The 18170-nt window shown below is 51.0% G+C and overlaps 5 protein-coding genes across 5 annotated transcripts; 2 read left to right on the forward strand and 3 right to left on the reverse strand.

The window, feature by feature from the left end:
- Positions 1-770: 770 nt before the first annotated feature.
- On the forward strand, positions 771-2253 carry PV09_03955 (uncharacterized protein). Its single transcript, XM_016357229.1, has one exon. The coding sequence runs from the start codon at positions 841-843 to the stop codon at positions 1918-1920; it is 1080 nt and encodes a 359-aa protein (XP_016214633.1). The 5' UTR covers positions 771-840; the 3' UTR covers positions 1921-2253.
- PV09_03956 (uncharacterized protein) lies at positions 2124-6488 on the reverse strand. Its single transcript, XM_016357230.1, has 5 exons — positions 5516-6488; positions 4304-5352; positions 3224-4154; positions 2851-3164; positions 2124-2801 (listed from the first exon to the last, which is right to left on the reverse strand). The coding sequence occupies exons 2-5, from the start codon at positions 5228-5230 to the stop codon at positions 2754-2756; spliced, it is 2220 nt and encodes a 739-aa protein (XP_016214634.1). The 5' UTR covers positions 5231-5352; positions 5516-6488; the 3' UTR covers positions 2124-2753.
- Positions 6489-10603: 4115 nt separating this feature from the next.
- On the reverse strand, positions 10604-12279 carry PV09_03957 (uncharacterized protein). Its single transcript, XM_016357231.1, has 2 exons — positions 11536-12279; positions 10604-11486 (listed from the first exon to the last, which is right to left on the reverse strand). Exons 1-2 carry the CDS (start codon positions 12092-12094, stop codon positions 10891-10893), a joined length of 1155 nt encoding a protein of 384 aa, XP_016214635.1. The 5' UTR covers positions 12095-12279; the 3' UTR covers positions 10604-10890.
- A 128-nt stretch (positions 12280-12407) lies between these two features.
- PV09_03958 (uncharacterized protein) lies at positions 12408-15106 on the forward strand. The gene is made up of 2 exons (XM_016357232.1): positions 12408-14110; positions 14161-15106. The coding sequence occupies exons 1-2, from the start codon at positions 12446-12448 to the stop codon at positions 14902-14904; spliced, it is 2409 nt and encodes an 802-aa protein (XP_016214636.1). The 5' UTR covers positions 12408-12445; the 3' UTR covers positions 14905-15106.
- A 192-nt stretch (positions 15107-15298) lies between these two features.
- PV09_03959 (uncharacterized protein) lies at positions 15299-16882 on the reverse strand (the record flags this gene model as incomplete). The annotated part of the gene is made up of 1 exon (XM_016357233.1): positions 15299-16882. The coding sequence occupies one exon, from the start codon at positions 16880-16882 to the stop codon at positions 15299-15301; it is 1584 nt and encodes a 527-aa protein (XP_016214637.1).
- Positions 16883-18170: the final 1288 nt, after the last annotated feature.

The raw sequence follows: 18170 nt of genomic DNA on the forward strand, positions 1-18170 counted from the left end.
AACGCAAAGAACGTGCGAATCTGAAAGCGCACCTTGTTTACGACGGCGCTACTGTACGGCAGCACGCGCAGCCATGTGGCATAATATGTTGTAAGATCTTCGAGGAGTAGATCAAGCTCGAAGTGAGGCTGGCAGTTGGTGGCATGCTGATCCCGGGCGAGGAGCTGTTTTACCTCGTCATTTAGTTGCCGGTTCGTGAGCATCAAATTGCCAAAAACGTTTTCGAACGGCAATGTTGAATGGAAAATCTTTGTCGCCGTCGGGTCGTCTAGATTTCTTTCCACGTTCCATTTCTTCACATGTTGGAACGTTGGAAATGAAGTCTCGGATTCACGAAGGAGAAAGTCGAAGATATGATCTCGAATCTCGCGAGGAAGTTGTAGTAGATACGCCATATTCTTATAAAATGGCGGTGAATTATGTGGTTATGGAGTCGTCCAAGGCTAGAGCTATGACCTCTTGGCCGATAAGAGTGAACGAGAAGTGTTTGACTTCTAGCCGACTTGATCCTTGACCGGCTGCATGTGTACTAAATGACGATTCAATCTATGGTCCCCTTGCGCGCCGGTTATGATCAACAAACGAGTTCACGTTGAGACGGATATTGGCTTGTCCGACATTCGAGCTCTATGTTGCCTGCTTGCTCCACAGTTCTTTGTTCAGCGAACGCGGTCGAGATCTTGGATATGACAAGGGCCTTTGTGTTGCCTACTGTGGAAAGGTTTCACGTGGAGGCCGCCAGCGCGAAACTGTTAGCGCCCTCTTTCGCATTCCTCGGCGACTCGTATATCACTGCCTAACACTTCTGAATAGACAACAACAAATCAATGAGTCGCAGCAATGGCCATAGAAGAAGACGAGCAATACAACTCGGCATCCGATGAAGACTTTAATCCAGACGCCGTGTCCGCCGTGGAAGACTCATCGTCTGACGAAGACGCGGCTGAAGGAAGGACAGTTGCAAACAGTTCCCGGAGACAGGGCACGAAACGCTCGCGAGAAAAAATTGAGATCGGTGCTGAATTAGACTCTGGCGACGAAGCGACTATCAGAGAACGGAAAAGGAGGCAAAGGAGAAAAGGGAAAGTCGACGAAACCGAGCAGAGCGAGGACTCTACAAATGTCTCGAGCGACGATGGTGGCGAAGGCGGCTTCGTTCGCACCCGCGCGCAGAGACGCGCCGGAAAGATTGAGCGAAGAGCGCTTGCTAGCACAAAAGGGGCCACCGTAGATGTGGACGCGATGTGGGCGCGCCTGTCATCCATGCCGGTAGGAAGGGCTCCAGAGCCTGAAAGTATATCGGCGGAAGGCGAAGACGACTATGTTGTCATAAAACGTACGACGAAATTTGCCGGCCAAATCACGACGGAAGAGAGGCGTGTGCTGAAATCTAGCAAGGAGGCAAGGGTGTGGTTCGAGGAGCAGGAGACAGCGCAGCGGAGAAAAGAGCCAGAGAAGGAGAACAAGGCCCCGGATGCGCAGCCTGGCAATCAGCAGGACATAGATGAGCCGTCGCAAGCAGCACCAAGTATGCCTCTGCGGCGGCCTCTGAAAAGACCGTTTAGGTGGGATCCTAATCCCACAGGCGAAGTCAAAGGCCTCCCAGCAAATCTGCAATTGCGCTGGCCTCGTGGTAGACTTCCTGCTGCTACTGCCACTGCTGACCCCAATGATACAAATATCGCCAGTCACCGGGCTCTACCAAAGCTGCCAGCTGCGGCTAAACTGAACACTGTACAGAAGAGCAAGTACGATTGGGCTACTTATGTCGATGAGAATAAATTGGCGGAGGAATTGGACGAGTACAGTCGCAGCAAAGAGAGCTACGCTGGTAGGACAGACTTCTTGAATCGGCTGGAGCAGAAGAGAGAGGAGAATCGGCTGGCGGCAAGAAGCAAGCTTAGTCAAGTACGACCGTAGATGCCTGAAAAACGGAAACGCGGCAGACTGTTTGGTGCTTTCTTGAGCTGCTGGCAGTTCTAAATTTGAGCGGATATGCATTCTCCAGGTTGGAATGGATGGATGGACGTGAGAGTGCATAGTAAGACGTACAATTGGCCTGCCATCGCAAGGGCCGACTGCAACTTGCAAACGATTGCAAAAGGTCGTAGAAAGAACACTGGTGTAAAGAGAGATACCCTACCGCCTTTAATTTTCTTTGCGTGCTGAAATTGTTGCTCTTGGAGCAACTACAATAGCTGCTATATATTGATCGCCTCCGATATCAATCGAAGAGATGCATGCGAATTTGACAATCTACTGCCGATCGTGGTGCTCCTCCATTTCTGGACACTTTTATCTTCTCTTTTCGAAAAGTTCGACGCGTGAAAAGATTATTCAAGTTCTGTTACTCTCTTCCCTTTTCCTAGCAGGCAAGCCAGCAATACTAAAAACACCCGCTCGACTGAACTCCACAGAGAAGACGAATAGATCAAAAACAATTACAAGAACGCCCATGATGAGTTGATGAAATTTGTACCCCGTTGAAAAACTTCACCTGTTCCCCATTGTGCGCCGTGCAAAACCTATCCAGTTCACAGTATTAAGACATGATGAGAGGGACAAGCGCTTAAGCTATGCTTTCGTAGGAAACTAGGTAATAAAAACAGACAAAGAAATTAGAGGCTATGCAGATTGCTCGGTCGGTCGTGTATCGTGATGAAAATGGCTGTGTTATGTGTTGCGGTCGTTAGCTTGCAATTGAGGGTGGTCGTCGCTTTTCATCGAAATATGGCATCGAGCGCACCACATTGTCAGAAAAAATGTGTGTGTGGTTTGGACATCTCATGAACTTCCATTTCCTGGACACGTTAGCATGAGTTGTGCAGCTATATCACGTTCCAGGCGCACCATTTTGAAAGAATTTAGTTCTTCCTTGATCTGTTGAGCAAGCATGGGCGTGAGACGGTTGCAGGTCGCGATGTCGCCACGGCGATCGTATTCGGAGCTTGCGAAGACATCAAAAAATTGGACCTTGGGGTTCCACGAGATGTTGCGAATGGGGCCATTGCGCTCTGGTAAGCTGCGTGAGCTGTCGTTACTGAAGGTGTTGTTCATGAAGAAGGCATCTCCCGAGTTGGAACCGTCAGGTGTACTCGGAATGCTTGGGACCGTGAGCTCAGATGGGTTTGGCTCATTATGAACGGGTGACGAAGTGTTATTACCTGCACTGAGTTAAGATCGCTGTTTCACATGACTGGAAGATTTATGTGGCACTGCTTACGCTTTAGTATACCCTTTTTGACTGCGGCAAGTACTTCCTGCCTTTCCCGATCACCGCCAACTATGCTTTTCCTCGACGAGGTGGAATCGCTTGGAACGTGGCGAGAGCTGGAGGGTCGTTCGACGTTGGTCACGGGTTTCACTTCTACAGACGCTCGCTCCAGCTTAGGATAGGCTGTACCGCCACCAGAGCGCTCGTGTGGATCGGGGTTGACGTTCAACTTCTCCCGCTCGGCTTCAACTGTCACCAAAGTCACTGCGGCCTCAGCAGCAGACGGAGAGCTGACTGCATTATCTGCCGCTGGGTCACCAATAATTGACTTGGGCCTGAAAAGTCCACGGAGCGACTTTGTTGACTTCTTCACGCCCTTTCCCATCTTGCGAAGCATGACGGATGCAGACGAAGCAGTGGACTGAATGGACAGGTTGTCTGTAGATCCGTAAACTCCACCCTGACCAGAGTAAATGCTAGCACCGATACCTGCAGCTTCTTGTTGAGCAGCAACCGCTGCATCTTCCGCTAGGCGTTCTTCTTCATCGGACTTCTCTTTACGAAGCTTATTGGCACTGTTCTGCGCGGAAGCCCTTCTCAGTTCTTGTGCACTACCGAAGGAGAAAGCTCTTCTCAGTCTAGACTTCATTCCCTTGTTCTGGTCTCGATCGGACAAAGCAGAGAGCTGCTGGACTGCCGCACTTTGGGCATTGGCCGTGGTGGGTCGCACTTGAGGCGATGCTGGACGATCGAGGTCTGGCGGAGGGGCTAACCGCTTCTCGGGTTCGGAACTGATTGGTTTCGAAAGAGGTGATGGAGAAATGACACGCTTTGAAACATCTGCCCCGGTTCGTGGCGAGCTGGGACGAGGAACCATCGTCGGAGCTGTGCCTGGTCTGGAGGACGTGCTTTTGGTTGAGCTGTAGGACTCCTGACGTGCCTGTTACAGGTTAGCTGCTGGATTGGCGGGACGTGAAGAAACATGAAATGAATGCAAAGGTGATATGAGGGGTGGTATCCTGCACGCTCAGTGACTTGAAGCAGCCTTGCTTGTGACGGGCGTGAATACTGGCATTATCATGAGCTTACATTTACTGGTCGTCGAGCAGAGGTGGAACCAGTTGAGGAATGGCTACCAGCACTGTCGTTCCGATGATGTAAAGCTGGTGGAGAAGCGTTGGCCGACGCTACAGCTGAGTGACCACGCGCAGCTATTTGAGACCAGGTCGGAGCCGGGCTGGTCGCGGGAGGGGTAGCCTGCCTCGAAGTATTGGAAGTGTCTAGGGCACCAATACTGCGCCGTCTGTACCTGCCCGAGCCTGATTGTCGACCAACAATGATGTCGTCAGCACTCTCGCTGCGCGTGTGGCCCGTGGGTCCTTTGAACGCAGCATTCAGGGCTTGGTGGGCAGCTTGAGGAGTCGGCCATTGCTGTGAGAATCTTTGGCTGTTGCCTGCTTGCTGATTGCCAACGACACTGCTGCTGCTGTCCACACGCTTGGCAGTCCGCCGATAGCGTTCTGGAGAAGGCTTCGATGTGTTGTCAAAAGATACAAGAGTAAGGTCGGGCGTCGAAGAAGAAGTGAGAAAGGTGGACTCTGGCCGCGTGCCAGTCTTTCCCAACAGCAAAGTGTCATCCTTCAACAGGGATTGCTGACCGACATTAGATGACGAGTTAGAAGCCGAGTTTGAAGACGCCGTCGAGGCAGAGGACGATGGAGCGTAGTTCTGTCGGCTGTTTGCCAATGTGCTAGATCCTGCAGACTGCCGATGGGCTGATGGGGCGACGTTGGTGTTTTGGCGTCCATCGGTCCTCAGATTTGGCGTCGACTGGAATGCGTACGGTGCGACTGGGGCACGGTACGACGCAGGAGCATTGGAAGTACCAAAGGATCTAGATGCCTGGGGGCTACGGGCGGCGTGGTGAGATTGTGAGGCAGAATGGCCATGGTAGCCATCAGCTGGGTGCAGGTTCATTATCGGAATCGTCTGTGTCGATACAAGTACCTCTGCCATCGGGACAAGGCACTGTAGAAAGGTGTAAGACTGAAGAGAGGGACAAAGGACTTGTTCTTGTGTGAGGAGGAAGGGAAGGTGGTCGAGGGTGTCGATGAATGACAGATACGTGGCTCGCTATGCTGCAGGAGAGCGCTGTGTCAGTCACAAGCTTGAGATAGTGAACATGGCAACGACATAGGTATGTTTACGGTAGTATGGGTATGTCGAAGTGAAGGAGAGAGAAAAGAATGTGTGGTCAAGTGGGACGTGTCAAACAAGGCTGTCTGGCGCGAATCGACGTACCTTTCTCCTCGCCGAGCCGTCTACGAATTAAGGTATGGGTATGATACAAATGCTGGGCACCGACGACAGTCGACCAAACGAAATCTTGCGCGATGCCTAGCAGACGAATGCTGACAAAGAGACCAAAGAGAGCAAAGAAAACGGTCGAGTGTTGAGGTTGAATGTTCGGGTGTTGTGTGCCGTGTGCCGAAAGGATGAAGATATTGGATGGACGGCGGAGAAGGGGGCCAGCAGGGGAGAGCCAAAAGTCCAGCCAAAGGGCGGACGTGCTGCAGCAATGTCAAGAGGACATTGGTGACGAAGGGATCAAAGAAGATCAGAGACGAAGCGACGAGTCTCTGTGAGCGGTGGAGAGAGGACGAGGAAGGGAGGAGGTTAAGTGAGGAGGGAGAGAGAAAGGGGGGGGGTGAGTGGATGAGCAAGTGAGAAAGAGAAGAGGAGAGAAAGAGAGTGTGTGAGTGAGAGAGAGGGGGCGAGTGTGTGCGTGCGAGTGTGAGCGTATGAGTGAGAGTGGCAGGCGTTTGGTTGTGGAAGGATTTCGAGAGAAGGAAAGAGAGAAAGAGCGAGACGTGTAAGTGAGCGGGCGGAAGGAGCGGGCTTTGTTTGGGGGGGGTGGGTGCGGTGGATGGTGAGATCGATTGTCGAGCACGCCCGTTTCGGCGATTACGCAGAACGTGGAATAGGGGAGAAGCAGCTGTCTCAAAGAGGGCCCCAGGGCAGACAGGAGCTCCGGGCAAAAGCCACCGTCGGAGAAATCGAAGACCAGCTGGAGAAAGTGCAAATGTGACGAGCAAGCAACGGGACGAATGTCAAAGCCAAAGTAAAGCAAGAAGGCAAAAACGAAGAGGCCAAGGGCGACGGCGGCGGCGGCGACGACAGCAAAGGCAAAATTGCCAAGGAGAAAAGTCGACGAAGGTGTAGGAAAGAAGCGCAAAGAACGGAGAGAAAAAATCGGAGTCGTGATTGAGGCGGGCATGGATGGTTAAGCTGCAGCCAAAAGGGCCAGGCCAGGAACGACGACACCACAACCACGCAACAGCAAAGCAACGCGAGCCAGCAGGCCGGCAAGTACGCGACGGCAACGGCACGGGGCTGATGGTGTTCATTCTTCTGTCCGTAGGCCGACAGCCCGCTTCTCAACCTCGTCCTGCTCATCCGCATCGTCACCACCACCGCCAGCACCAGCGCCGCGGGTGTGCCATGGCCAAAAGCTGCGGACGACGAAGCTCTGTCGCCTCCAGCGTTGGGAGCCGCCTCTCAAGCCATTGCGCTACGATCGTCCGTACGTGACCACGCACCACCAAGTGCACGCGTTCGTCAAGTCGAACACGCGCTAGACCAGAACCAGGCGGAGCCCACATGGGTCGAGCGCGGCCAAGCTGAGCAACGGGCGCCGCTGGCTGAGCTGCCGCCTTCATTTAAAGCTCGAGTCCGATCGGGGTTGTTGCATCTCCTCTCGCGCTGCACTCTGGTACGTCATGTCCCAGCCGCCAGCGGAGCCATCGGCCTCGTCTTTGCCCGTCGGGAGCGCACTTGTCGTGGTCGTAGTCCTCCTCGTCGCAGCAGTAGCGAAGCAATCGCCGGAAGCAGTGCAGCGACCAGGCGCTTGCAGCGTGTCCCCTCCGTCTCCATCAACCTTCGCCCATCCGTCCTCCGCCTCGTGCAACGCCATCCCGCTCCCTCGTTCTGCTCGCTCCGCTGAACGGGCAGAGCATGCCCGTCTGCCAGCGTCAGATCACTGCTCTTTTCCAGCTCGACGCACCAGCGTTGCCACTTCTCGTGTTCATCGTGGCCTGTTTGTCCGCACAAGACACGCCCGTACCCACACTGAGCCATCACCGTGCGCTGTCCCCGCCCATGGGTTGCCGACGCGCTAGCGATCCATCGCGCTGCTGCTGTGCAGGCCCCGGTGTGTGACTGCGACGAAGGTACTAACGGATTATGAACTTCCTCTTACCACCTTGATATCATCTTACTTTGCTCGAAGCTTCGCCTGCTTGCCGGCCTGCAGACTCTCTTCCGCACCCCCATGCCCCGTTGAAACGTCCTTCCCACGGCCACAGGCAAGGCCTACACCTTTTGGCACACGCACACACATACACAATCGCTCCCTTCTCGTCTCTTTCTCTGCGCCAACGCATCACACACCCCCCTTTCCCCCCGGCAAATTGCATCTGGCTCGCCAATTTCCATCCCTCACGAGTCGAGCTCGTGCGTGTTTGCAGCGGGTAATTTTGGAAGCGACTAGACCAGCGCCGTGCGGGTAGACAGGCATGCAGGGTAAAGTGCCGCGCTATCAATGCACGCTGTCGCAAGCTCGGGATTGCAAAGAAACATTATTATCGCCTCATCATCGCACCTTCCAAGCCCGCTGGAACCCACGTATCCACCCTTCGCTCGCTACATCTCAACGACCGCCGCGGCGTTCGTCCAATGCCCCCTCGTCCTCGCACAACAATTCGTCGAGTCCCCTTGAACACCGACCCATTCTTTTGCACCCAGTCGAGACGTACGCCGAGCCAATGTACCGTTGCGATGCCGCCTTCGTTCCAGCCAGAAAGGACCTTGAATCCCCACACCTCGACCTCACGCCCCCCGTCGCAAGGGTTCCGCGCCACCATTCGCCCGCCATGCGGAGGAGCCATCGACGTGACCTCCCATTCTCTGTCTTCGCCCTGATGACCGCTGGGATGATGCCAGGTTCGTTTGCACGGTGGACGAACCTTCAAGAACACCAGCCAAGGAAATCTTGTCGCATCGCCGTTTCGCTCGATGTCTCTTCCCCACGCGCAACGGTGCTGTAGCATCTGCCCTTGAACCAAGCCATGTCCAACACCCGCAGCGACGGCCCTACTCTCTCGCCTTATTGAGAAAACCCTTATCACTGCATGAATCCCATGTAACTGCCGTAGTTGCCCGTAAATTCGTTGACGATCACGAGTTTTTTTTTTTCCTTCTTCCTCGATCGATACCCCGAAACGCACACTACTGCATGGTGCAGGTGAGCAGTCATTGCAGAAGATCCATCTGGCCTACTTTCGTGTTCGATACTGCAAGCTGCAAAAGCCACCCCAACCCCACCAGCTGGCTTGTGAAAATCTCACAAACACGGGTCGATGGATAGTCCTCTTTCCTTGGTCCAGATGAAAGCCCACATGTGCTGATCTAGATGTTGCCTGCTTTTGCCCTTGCCTCGTCGCGAGCCTGCGGATCATACCTGCCTGCATCACGACAATAGACCTTAGCCGAAGTCTGGCAACACGCGGGAGCATTCGTTTTTAATAAATATGCTGAAACAAGATCCTTCCCCGTCTTCGTCCCCGTGCCATCTCTTCCATGGCTGATCTCGCAGATCCTCATGGGGAAGCGGCTTATCTGGCGGCGAAGCGAAAAGCCACTGTTCGAATTTGGTCGAGATACGAGTGAAGGTTGACTTGTAAACCAGCTGATCTTCAGTTGTAGACTTGCCTTCACAAGCCAAGTTCGTTCCAGTCTTCACAGGGTTGGCGAACCTGCATCAATGATGCTTCCAGCTCGACCCGCGCAAATGACCCGAGAATCCGCACGTTCCTCGTACTGCCCATACGATTCACCGGAGAGCTTTCTCCAACATAGGGAACTACAGCACCACTGCCTTTGCAGCAGAGGATTACGGAACAACCCAATAGCCAATCGAATGCCCGATATCCAATCTCTTTGTGGAGAGAGATAGTCCATGACATCAAGCCAATGAATTTTTCCTGTCTCGTCAAATTTCCTATTGGACATTCACCTTGAGACTTAGCACATGCTCTACCCGTCAAGCATCTTCCCTGACGGACGGCTCCACGTCTCCCGTTGGCCTTTGGCAAAATTGACGTTCACTGAGGAGAAAAAAAAAAATGACAACTCGGCCTTGCTTTTGGCTTTTTTAGAACTCTGTTGTTGGGAATTTGGAATCGATCTCCCGGCTGACGTTCCACGCAGGACTTGTGGCACGTCGTACGGACTAACAAAACTTTATTATGCAAACTCGTGCCTCATGGATTCCGAATGTTGTCTACTCTTTTTGTTGGTGACTCGCCGCGCCATGCATCGTCATCATCGTGCGAAAACGGTTTCGGATCAATTGTTGAGTTTGTGTCCAGATGAAGACTTGGCACTTGCTCCGCAAAGCTTTCTTTTTTCTAATATTGTACGGACTGGTCTGATCCAAGCCTCGTCAATGTTCAATTTCTGTGCCATTTCCGGCGAGAACAATCACCGCATTCTCTATCCCTCCTTCTGATACTCTATCGCAATCCTGGGTGTTCCGATCCCAGAAGTTCAAACCTTAGATACGTGGACAGTCCCCACCGCAAGACCAGAGTTACTCAGTGGTCGGCGATCTTGCGCACCCATTAAATGCTAGATGTGTTTACGTCTCCGTTGGCTGGGTTGTTTTTTTTCCTGTCTCAACGTAATCCTCTCTATGTGCTTCAATACGCTGCAATTGAGGAAAACGCCAACAGTCAACGAAGCAAAAAGAACCGTACTGCTTCTAGGTCGAATGTTAACACCATTTCCCCTGAGAACCCAATTGCTCAAGGCGCTTTGCTGTGCGGTAGTCTGTCTTGACGTTGAACAAACTCATTTTGTCTTGACGGCAAGGTCCATTCATATGTCGACTGTTGCAATGAGATCATTACTTCATTTTCCTTTTCACACACGAAGCACTAACGTGGGACACTAGATCCTGACTTTCCCTTTGTGTTGATTGTCATTCAGAGCTTTACAACTTCGCAGCCGTAATCGATTAATCTTCGCAAATCACTTGTCGGTATATCAGCCTCGTCGGTCGAACGTCTGATCTTCCATGCACGGATTAAATTCATGAAGAAATATGTGTGACGTATTTTTTATGGGCTTCAGCATTCTGCCGGCATATTGTTTGGCATGCTCTCTACAGAGGCTGGGAGTACCATATCAGTCTGTCTTGGCCGTCATATCCTTGCGTACACATAGACAGGAGGGAATATCCGCGAGGCAGGGGACATCTGATACTTTTAAGCATGTAACAGATTCGGAGTACGTAGTGAAAATGGAATGTACTAAGTTCGGAAATATTTTCCTGCTCTGTGGATGTGATATTGTTACCCAGATGCTGATAAAGAATACTGATGAAAATGACGTGCGTGTGTGTGGTGAAGATTCTAATTTGTTGGGCACTACACTGCTATTGTCGTCTCTTCATCTGGAATGAGCTTGGACGCCTGTTCAGGCCATGCTTAAAACCACTGTTCGATCATAACGATAAACTTGGCTGTTTAGACTGAATCATCTAAACGCTGTTCGACCTTAGGAACATCCTTGAAGTTCATTTGATTCGATGATGAACACCTTGAACCAAAAAGACGTCACATAGATGTGACGCCTTCGTGCTCAGGTGCTCGAATCGCTGACGATACTCTGTCCGCAAGAATCTTTTTCTTCTGCTGCTCACGCTCCTTGATCCCAATGTTGATGTTAAAATGTGCCCTTTTAAGCCGTTGAAACAACTCGCCAGCCGTTCGAATATTCTGGTCCTCATCCTCAAAAGAGAAACCAGGACTCTCTAGGAGGGGATAGTCTATGTGCACCGGTTCGTGTGCCCGAAGCACAAACACTATCGAGTACCTGTATTTCTCTTTAATTGGCAGCTTGGGTTTTCCAAGAGACAAACGATTCAGTAGCCTCCTGGTTCTTGATGGCGATAGCGTCTCTAGATTCTTAGGTATGAGACGGGAATTTCCGCCGTAAGACATGACCCGATGCCCTCCGGGATTGAAGCGGCTGCGGCTTAAATATTGCAACTGTCTACCAGCCATCAACGTAGCCATCCCTTTTTCGAAGTTCCGCTCGATCGGATGCCATCCGGGCTGCAACTTTCCGTCCACAGTTATGGACGTGTCCCAGACTTCAAGACCAGGTGTGTCTCCCACAACTAAGGACAGGAGACCAAGGTCCATGTGTGCTGCATATGTTAGCCTATACATGCTATCTGTGAATCCTTAAGTGCTCACGCTCAGCCACCAGCTTCGCTCCGTCATTCTCGTATTTGAAAAGTCTCAACATCGTCGCGCGAGCGTGATGATCCATTTCGAGGCAGGGCTCGGTATATCTCGTTAAGCTCGACGGAGGGAGCTCCAGGACCTTTTCAATACCTTTCATCCATTCGTTCAAAACACCAAACACCGCATTCCACGCATTCTTAGCTGGAGCCCGAAGGACGTCAGGACAGTGGTCTGCATCATCTCTCCTCAAAGTGATGAATTCTTTCTCGCCTTTGATGCTCGAATAGCCTTCTTCGCTACCATCACGTGTGAGAAATTTTTCTTTCTCATCAGCTTCCAGAGCGAAGAATTCCTTGCTAGCAGCAAGTAAATCCTCGATTGCTGGCCAAACATGGGGATAACGCTCGTATGTTCTGTCATGACCATATATCTCATGCGGATGAGAACCTAAGCTGAGGATACACCATCCCTGAGGTTGAAGCTGGCGAGCTACATCTATAGCATATGACCTAGGGTAGTTTGGAGGTGGTCCTGGTGGTGGCTCATAAATCTCGCCGTTCACACCCATGACCGGACTTGGGGAAAAGTGTGTGGAAGCGTGAAGCGTAACTAATAGCAATGTGGACTAATGACGTGGAAGGATTCCAAAGTGTCTTGAGGCGTACCAAAATTATTGTCCAGACTTTAGGAAGGTGTCTCGGAGCGTTGCGAGCCATGGATCTCGACATAGCTATTCATTCTGACAGAATATCGTGTTGCTCTGCCACATTGTCATGAGAGCAAAGCCACATTTGATCAGGACAGCAGCCCGCCAATCCCGATTTGACGTTACCTCCGGTGCTCCGCAAAAAAAGTTCCGAATGGTTTTTTTTTTGCATCGTCGAACTCACAAAATAACAGTCTACGGTTCACAATCGCCATGGCTCCCAGAGATGATCATGATTTCATTCTAACCATTGACGACGAAACAAAATTGGAGGCAACAGAAGAAGAGTATCAGGAAGATACTGAAGACCAGCTCCCGAACAGCAAGAAGCGGAAGAGAGAAGAGCAAGACAGCAAAACGAAGAACAAAAAAAGAGTCAAGCAAGCCAAGGCGAGTAAAGACAACTCTGAAGAAAACAAGAAAGACGAGGAAGAACTAGGATGGGCAGACGGCGGCGAGGACGATGGAGCGCTCGACTCAGATTTTGAGTTTCAAGTCGGCGAAGACACTGGTGTGCTCGAGGAATTTGACGGGTGGGAGAAGCCGAGCAACAAGGCGAATGGTGCGACGAAAAAGGGAGTCGACCTAGACGAGATAATTGCTCGTCGTAAGTCGAAGCGTGCCGACTTGGACAATCAGAGATCACAAACGGATAGTGCAGATGAGAACCAGGGCGACTTTGCTGGCTTCGATGAGGATGATGACGAATTGCTACCAAGAGATGGCTTCGGCATGGGTGCTGTGAGCGGGAGCGAAGATGAGAACAGTGACGAAGACGATGCGCACGATTCGACGGATGGTGAAAAAGATGCTGAAACGACTGGTCCTGAAGACAACTCAGATGATGAATCCGTTGCGGAACCGATGCCACATCCTGATGATCTTGCATCCACCACCGATGAATCAGCTAGCGACGAAGAAGAAGAGGAAGAGGAGGAGGATGCTATGGAAGCTGAACGGAGAAAGGCCTTTTTCGAGTCTGAAGCAAACGTTGAGAGACTCAAACCTGCCGCTGCAAAATCAGGTTCTTCCTTTCAAAACATGAATCTATCACGGCCTATATTGAAAGGTCTGGCTGCTGTGGGATTTAGTGATCCCACACCTATACAACAAAAGACGATACCCATAGCATTGCTCGGCAAAGATGTTGTCGGTGGTGCTGTGACAGGCTCTGGTAAAACCGCTGCGTTCATCATACCTATTCTCGAGCGACTCTTGTACCGCCCGAAAAAAATTCCAACCACGCGAGTCGCCATCCTCATGCCGACACGAGAGCTTGCGGTGCAATGTTTCAACGTAGCCAACAAGCTCGCTTCATTTACAGATATCACGTTCGCCCAGATTGTTGGTGGCTTTTCTCTTCGTGAGCAGGAGAATATCCTACGGCAGCGCCCGGATGTCATAATTGCCACTCCCGGTCGATTCATTGATCATATGCGAAACTCGGCAGCATTTGCTGTAGATACACTGGAAATCTTGGTTCTAGATGAAGCCGATCGCATGTTGGAGGATGGTTTCGCCGATGAGCTCAATGAAATTCTCACAACGATACCAAAGTCAAGGCAGACGATGCTATTTTCCGCTACCATGACGGATAGTGTTGACAAGCTTATTCGAGTTGGTCTGAACAAGCCAGTACGCCTTATGGTTGACGCAAAGAAGACGACTGTATCTGGACTTGTCCAAGAGTTTGTTCGGCTACGGCCTGGGCGGGAGAGCAAGAGGTTGGCCTGCCTTTTGTATCTCTGCAAAGAAGTGTATACGGATCGAACCATTGTCTTCTTTAGACAGAAGAAGGAAGCCCATCGCGTGCGAGTAATTTTCGGTCTTTGCGGGCTCAAAGCTGCTGAACTACATGGAAGCATGAGCCAAGAACAAGTACGTACGCTCTCCAAGCTCAAAGAACAAAGTACTGATTATCATTTCAGCGTATTGCAGCGGTTGAAGCGTTCCGTTCTTGTCAAGTGTCCTTCCTTCTTGCCACTGATCTTGCCTCACGTGGTCTTGACATCAAAAATGTTTCGACCGTATTGAACTACGAAGCTCCGCAAACGCATGAGATTTATCTACATCGTGTTGGCCGTACCGCCCGTGCCGGTCGTTCTGGTCGTGCCTGCACTATTGCTGCTGAGCCAGACCGCAAGGTTGTCAAAGCGGCCGTCAAAGCAGGCCGCTCGCAAGGTGCAAAAATAGTCAGTCGTGTTCTCCCCGTTTCAGAGATCGATAAGTTGGATGATGAGATCCGAGCCCTGGAAGACGAGGTCAATGAAATTCTCGAGGAAGAGAAGGAGCAGAAGCTGCTGAATAACATGGAGCGTGACGTAACCCGCACGGAGAACATCATAGTCCACCAAGACGAAATTCTATCCCGACCAAAGCGGACGTGGTTTGAAAGCGAACGCGAGAAACGGGCTGCGAAAGAAGCAGGAAGGCGGGAATTAAATGGAGTGGTCGACAGCGTCAAGGTCAAAGGCGAGAAAAAGAAATTGAGTAATAAAGAAAAGAAAAAACTAGAATTAAAGGATGAAAGACGAGCAGGCAGAACTTGGAAGAAAGGAAAGAAAGACGCGGCAGCACTAAAGACAGGAGGTACAAAAGCGTTGGCTAAGGGCAAGCACAAAAAGGAAAAGACGAAAAGCAGTAAACCTTCTATGAGAAGGGTTAAAAAGTAAAGAACTGTTCGAACATATGTACCACGACCCAGAACAGTACGTTTACGAGTTCGTATTGTGCATTGTCCGCAATGCGGTTAAGTATAGAATTCCATGCTCGACGAAAGCAAACGAGACAAATAGTTGAGCTACCGAATTTGCCGCCCGTTGAACAGACATTTTACGTTCAATGCGAATTGAAGAAGACATGAGCCTTGCTAAAACTTTCTTTCATCCACTGATCATTTCGCTGCTGTACACAGGGAATGCAACCACGAATAGAGTGACTGTACATTTTTCCTTTCTCGGGGGTATAATGCTTTTTGACAGAATACGATGGGCAATTAGCCCTTTCTATGCTTAAAGCACGTACAAGGAATAAACGAGTCGTAGTCCGGACATCACGACTGCACAATCACGTCCTGATCCCATCGTTTTTCTTGAACAAAGCCACAAAGCTCTTCCGCTTGCTTAGCCGGGGGCTCAAAATCGGCTTGTCAAGTTCCGGTGGTATCGGTGGTGGACTTGGAATCGCTTCGGCTGGACCAGTTATATTGCTCAGATTCTTTCTAGCGCTTTGAGGTCTTGCGCTTACGCTTGGCCGCCTTGACGAACTTGTCACGATGGGATCTTTCTCGCTGCCTGCTCGTTCGCTTGGCGTTGCAAACGGCGGAACAGGCATGGGCGGCGGGTTCGAGGATAGTGGGGAAGGAAGAGAAAGGTCTTTGTTCAAATTCGCAGGAACCGAATCTTTGCTTGAGGAACCGCTAATTCCATTTGGCGAGGAAAGCCGATGTAGATTTGGTAAATTCGGGATTTGGTTTTTCGAGGAAGCTGTTGAGAAGCCTGAGATAGAAGTTGGCGACGGGAGAAGCTCGGATGGAAATTCTATAGGAATTGGCGGAGATATTTTGTCCTTGAGAGACTTCGCCGAGCGCAAACTACGCGTCGAGAACTTGCGCTCGAGGGTGTGAAATACATTTTCAGTCTTTTCGCTACTCGACTCCTTCTTCTCTGCCGTACGGATGATACTTTTCCGGTTGTCGGCCGCTGCCATACTCTTTCTTTTCTCGCCGATCATGCTTTTCCTCGAAGATTTGCTAGTAAGTGATCTCACGAGTCCGTTTGTTCTCTCTTCCTTGCAATCGACAGTTGCTGCGTCTCTTTCAGCTCGCTCAATCTCACCCGCCACGGTGCTTCCGTTGATTGCTAGATGTTCTTCTCCAAGTCCTAGGAATCGTACTACGCCTCTGTTACTGGGTACATGCATCACATCAGCTATGAAACACTGTATCAAATACGCGTTTCTCTTGTTCGTGTTGGGTTGAACCTCGCTTGGTATGGCAGTGATGTCCAAAATGTATGCCGGCTCGAAGGAACCACCCATCATCAGACAGGCGCTGTGTGTGACTGTCAGCAATATTGCAGATTCTGGCCGTCTGAATCGTTCGCTAAGATGTTGCGAAAGTGAAGTGACAATCGCATATTCGTTTTTGATGATCACATTGGTTCTCAACTCAGCAACAATGGGCGAATCGTGCTGGATTCGCTCTCTTGCTCCTTCTTTTGCGTTGCTGGAGTTTGAGAACGCACTGTCGAAGTAATTGAGCCTTTTCGATGCGCTTTCTGAGCGGCTTAATGCGCTGTCCTCGGCCATGGTATTCGGGCCTTGTATACCCTTTGTTAATGGACGAGATAACGCATGCGGATGCTTTTGATCTGCGAAAGAAAATGTGTCCGCGAAGGAGATCAGCGAAAGGTCAGGTAGCGGAGTGATGTCGGAATTGGGTAGATATGACGAAGGCGATGTCGGTTCAGGGTCGAGGTTGAAGGTAAACCCGGATAAGGCTGGGGACATGAAAGGCTCATCCTCGATCTGTGTCTTAGATGCCGTAGTTCCGGCAGGCTTCCAGGACGTATCTGGAGCACTGGTAGAGCTGGGGGCGGTGTCAATGTCAAGGATTCGAGAGTCCACCGAACTCGCGGGAGAATGAGGCATTGCTCGCCAACATAAGGGCGCTCGGATTCGTATCCAAGCGTAATGATGCAGGCCACAAAGGCAAGTAAGAACGGACACGCGTTTGGAATGGACCAATCAAAGAGCGCGCTGTGTGATGAATATGGCCTTTGAAATAATTGACTTGTGGAGATTGGAAAGTCAGCAGCCGATCTGAATGAGAGATGAACTGCTATTATGGATAGCTGAGCGCAGGGAGACAACAGCTTGCGACTTGCGCAACCAAGACAAGCCAACAGGGATATAGAAGTACTGCTGCGGACGCCATCATGGCCGTTGTCAACGTAATGATTCCTGTTGATTAAGATAGGAAAAGACTCAGAAAGAAGTCTAGCTGCCGAGTCGTTGTACTGCTCTAGGCGCAAGCCTTCCCGTAAGGGGAAGCAATTTTAGATGCACTCCTCTTCCTCTAAGTTAGTTCGTATCCAGCCAGCCAAGGATGCCACAGCGTTCTCGAGTGCGTCAGCCGTTGGACTCAACGCTCATGTGGCAAGCGAGGATGATACGAATTGAAGGGCTCTGCAAAGCCTAGAGAACGAGCAATTGGGACAAGATATTCTGACTTTGACGGTGATTCGTGTTGAGATCCATCAGATTCTCAGGACAAACGAAGGACACGGCGCACTACGGATCTATTTCTGTTGTGAACTGCTCGTCTGAAGCGATGCCTACCTGGTATTGGTAGATCGTGACGGCGCGGGAGGTGGACAGGGAGAGCCAGATCGCTCCGGGCAAGCACTAAATCTACCACGGCAAGTCGTGGCCGCATCCTGAATTTGCCCCTGGATTCTAGCCTCATCAGGAACGGGGGCGCGCGGGACGGAATGCCTTGATCATTCGCTTGTCCACCAACGAGTCATCGTTGAAATCAAAGAATGATGCTATCTTTGCTTCGTCATGTGTACCGGCGATGAGCAGCCCTTATGAGACCGTTGATGGTCACCACATACTACTGGCGACGCGTGCACGTCCAGACCATCTCCATCCTTCAGCACCCCCCACTTTGGCCGCCAAAACCACAGTCAAACTGAACGTTATGCATGCCGTCCAGCTTGTGCGAGAGCTATTATTTGGTCAAATCTCGAGCTGAGACGTTACTCTTTCTGATTCAGCCGAACTTACAGTCTAACTGGCATCCTGCAGGACATGATCTGAAGGTGTACCTATGGCCATCTTGCGTCACTTGAAGCCTCAGGTGTGGTGCTCCTGATGGATCTCTCTCTCAAACCACCTTGGAGTCTATTTTCTGCCCGCAAGCACCATTTCCTTG

This window comes from Verruconis gallopava, assembly GCF_000836295.1.
Source record: "Verruconis gallopava strain CBS 43764 unplaced genomic scaffold supercont1.11, whole genome shotgun sequence".
Taxonomy (NCBI): Eukaryota; Fungi; Ascomycota; class Dothideomycetes; order Venturiales; family Sympoventuriaceae; genus Verruconis; species Verruconis gallopava.

Coding starts and splice junctions, on each gene's coding strand:
- PV09_03955 (XM_016357229.1), top strand. CDS start 841: ATGGCCATAGAAGAAGACGAGCAATACAACTCGGCATCCGATGAAGAC.
- PV09_03956 (XM_016357230.1), bottom strand. CDS start 5,230: ATGGCAGAGGTACTTGTATCGACACAGACGATTCCGATAATGAACCTG. Junction 4,155..4,303: donor CTGCTCGACGACCAGTAAAT/GTAAGCTCATGA, acceptor AACCTGTAACAG/GCACGTCAGGAGTCCTACAG. Junction 2,802..2,850: donor AACTAAATTCTTTCAAAATG/GTGCGCCTGGAA, acceptor TAACGTGTCCAG/GAAATGGAAGTTCATGAGAT.
- PV09_03957 (XM_016357231.1), bottom strand. CDS start 12,094: ATGGGTGTGAACGGCGAGATTTATGAGCCACCACCAGGACCACCTCCA. Junction 11,487..11,535: donor AGCGAAGCTGGTGGCTGAGC/GTGAGCACTTAA, acceptor TAACATATGCAG/CACACATGGACCTTGGTCTC.
- PV09_03958 (XM_016357232.1), top strand. CDS start 12,446: ATGGCTCCCAGAGATGATCATGATTTCATTCTAACCATTGACGACGAA. Junction 14,111..14,160: donor GAAGCATGAGCCAAGAACAA/GTACGTACGCTC, acceptor TTATCATTTCAG/CGTATTGCAGCGGTTGAAGC.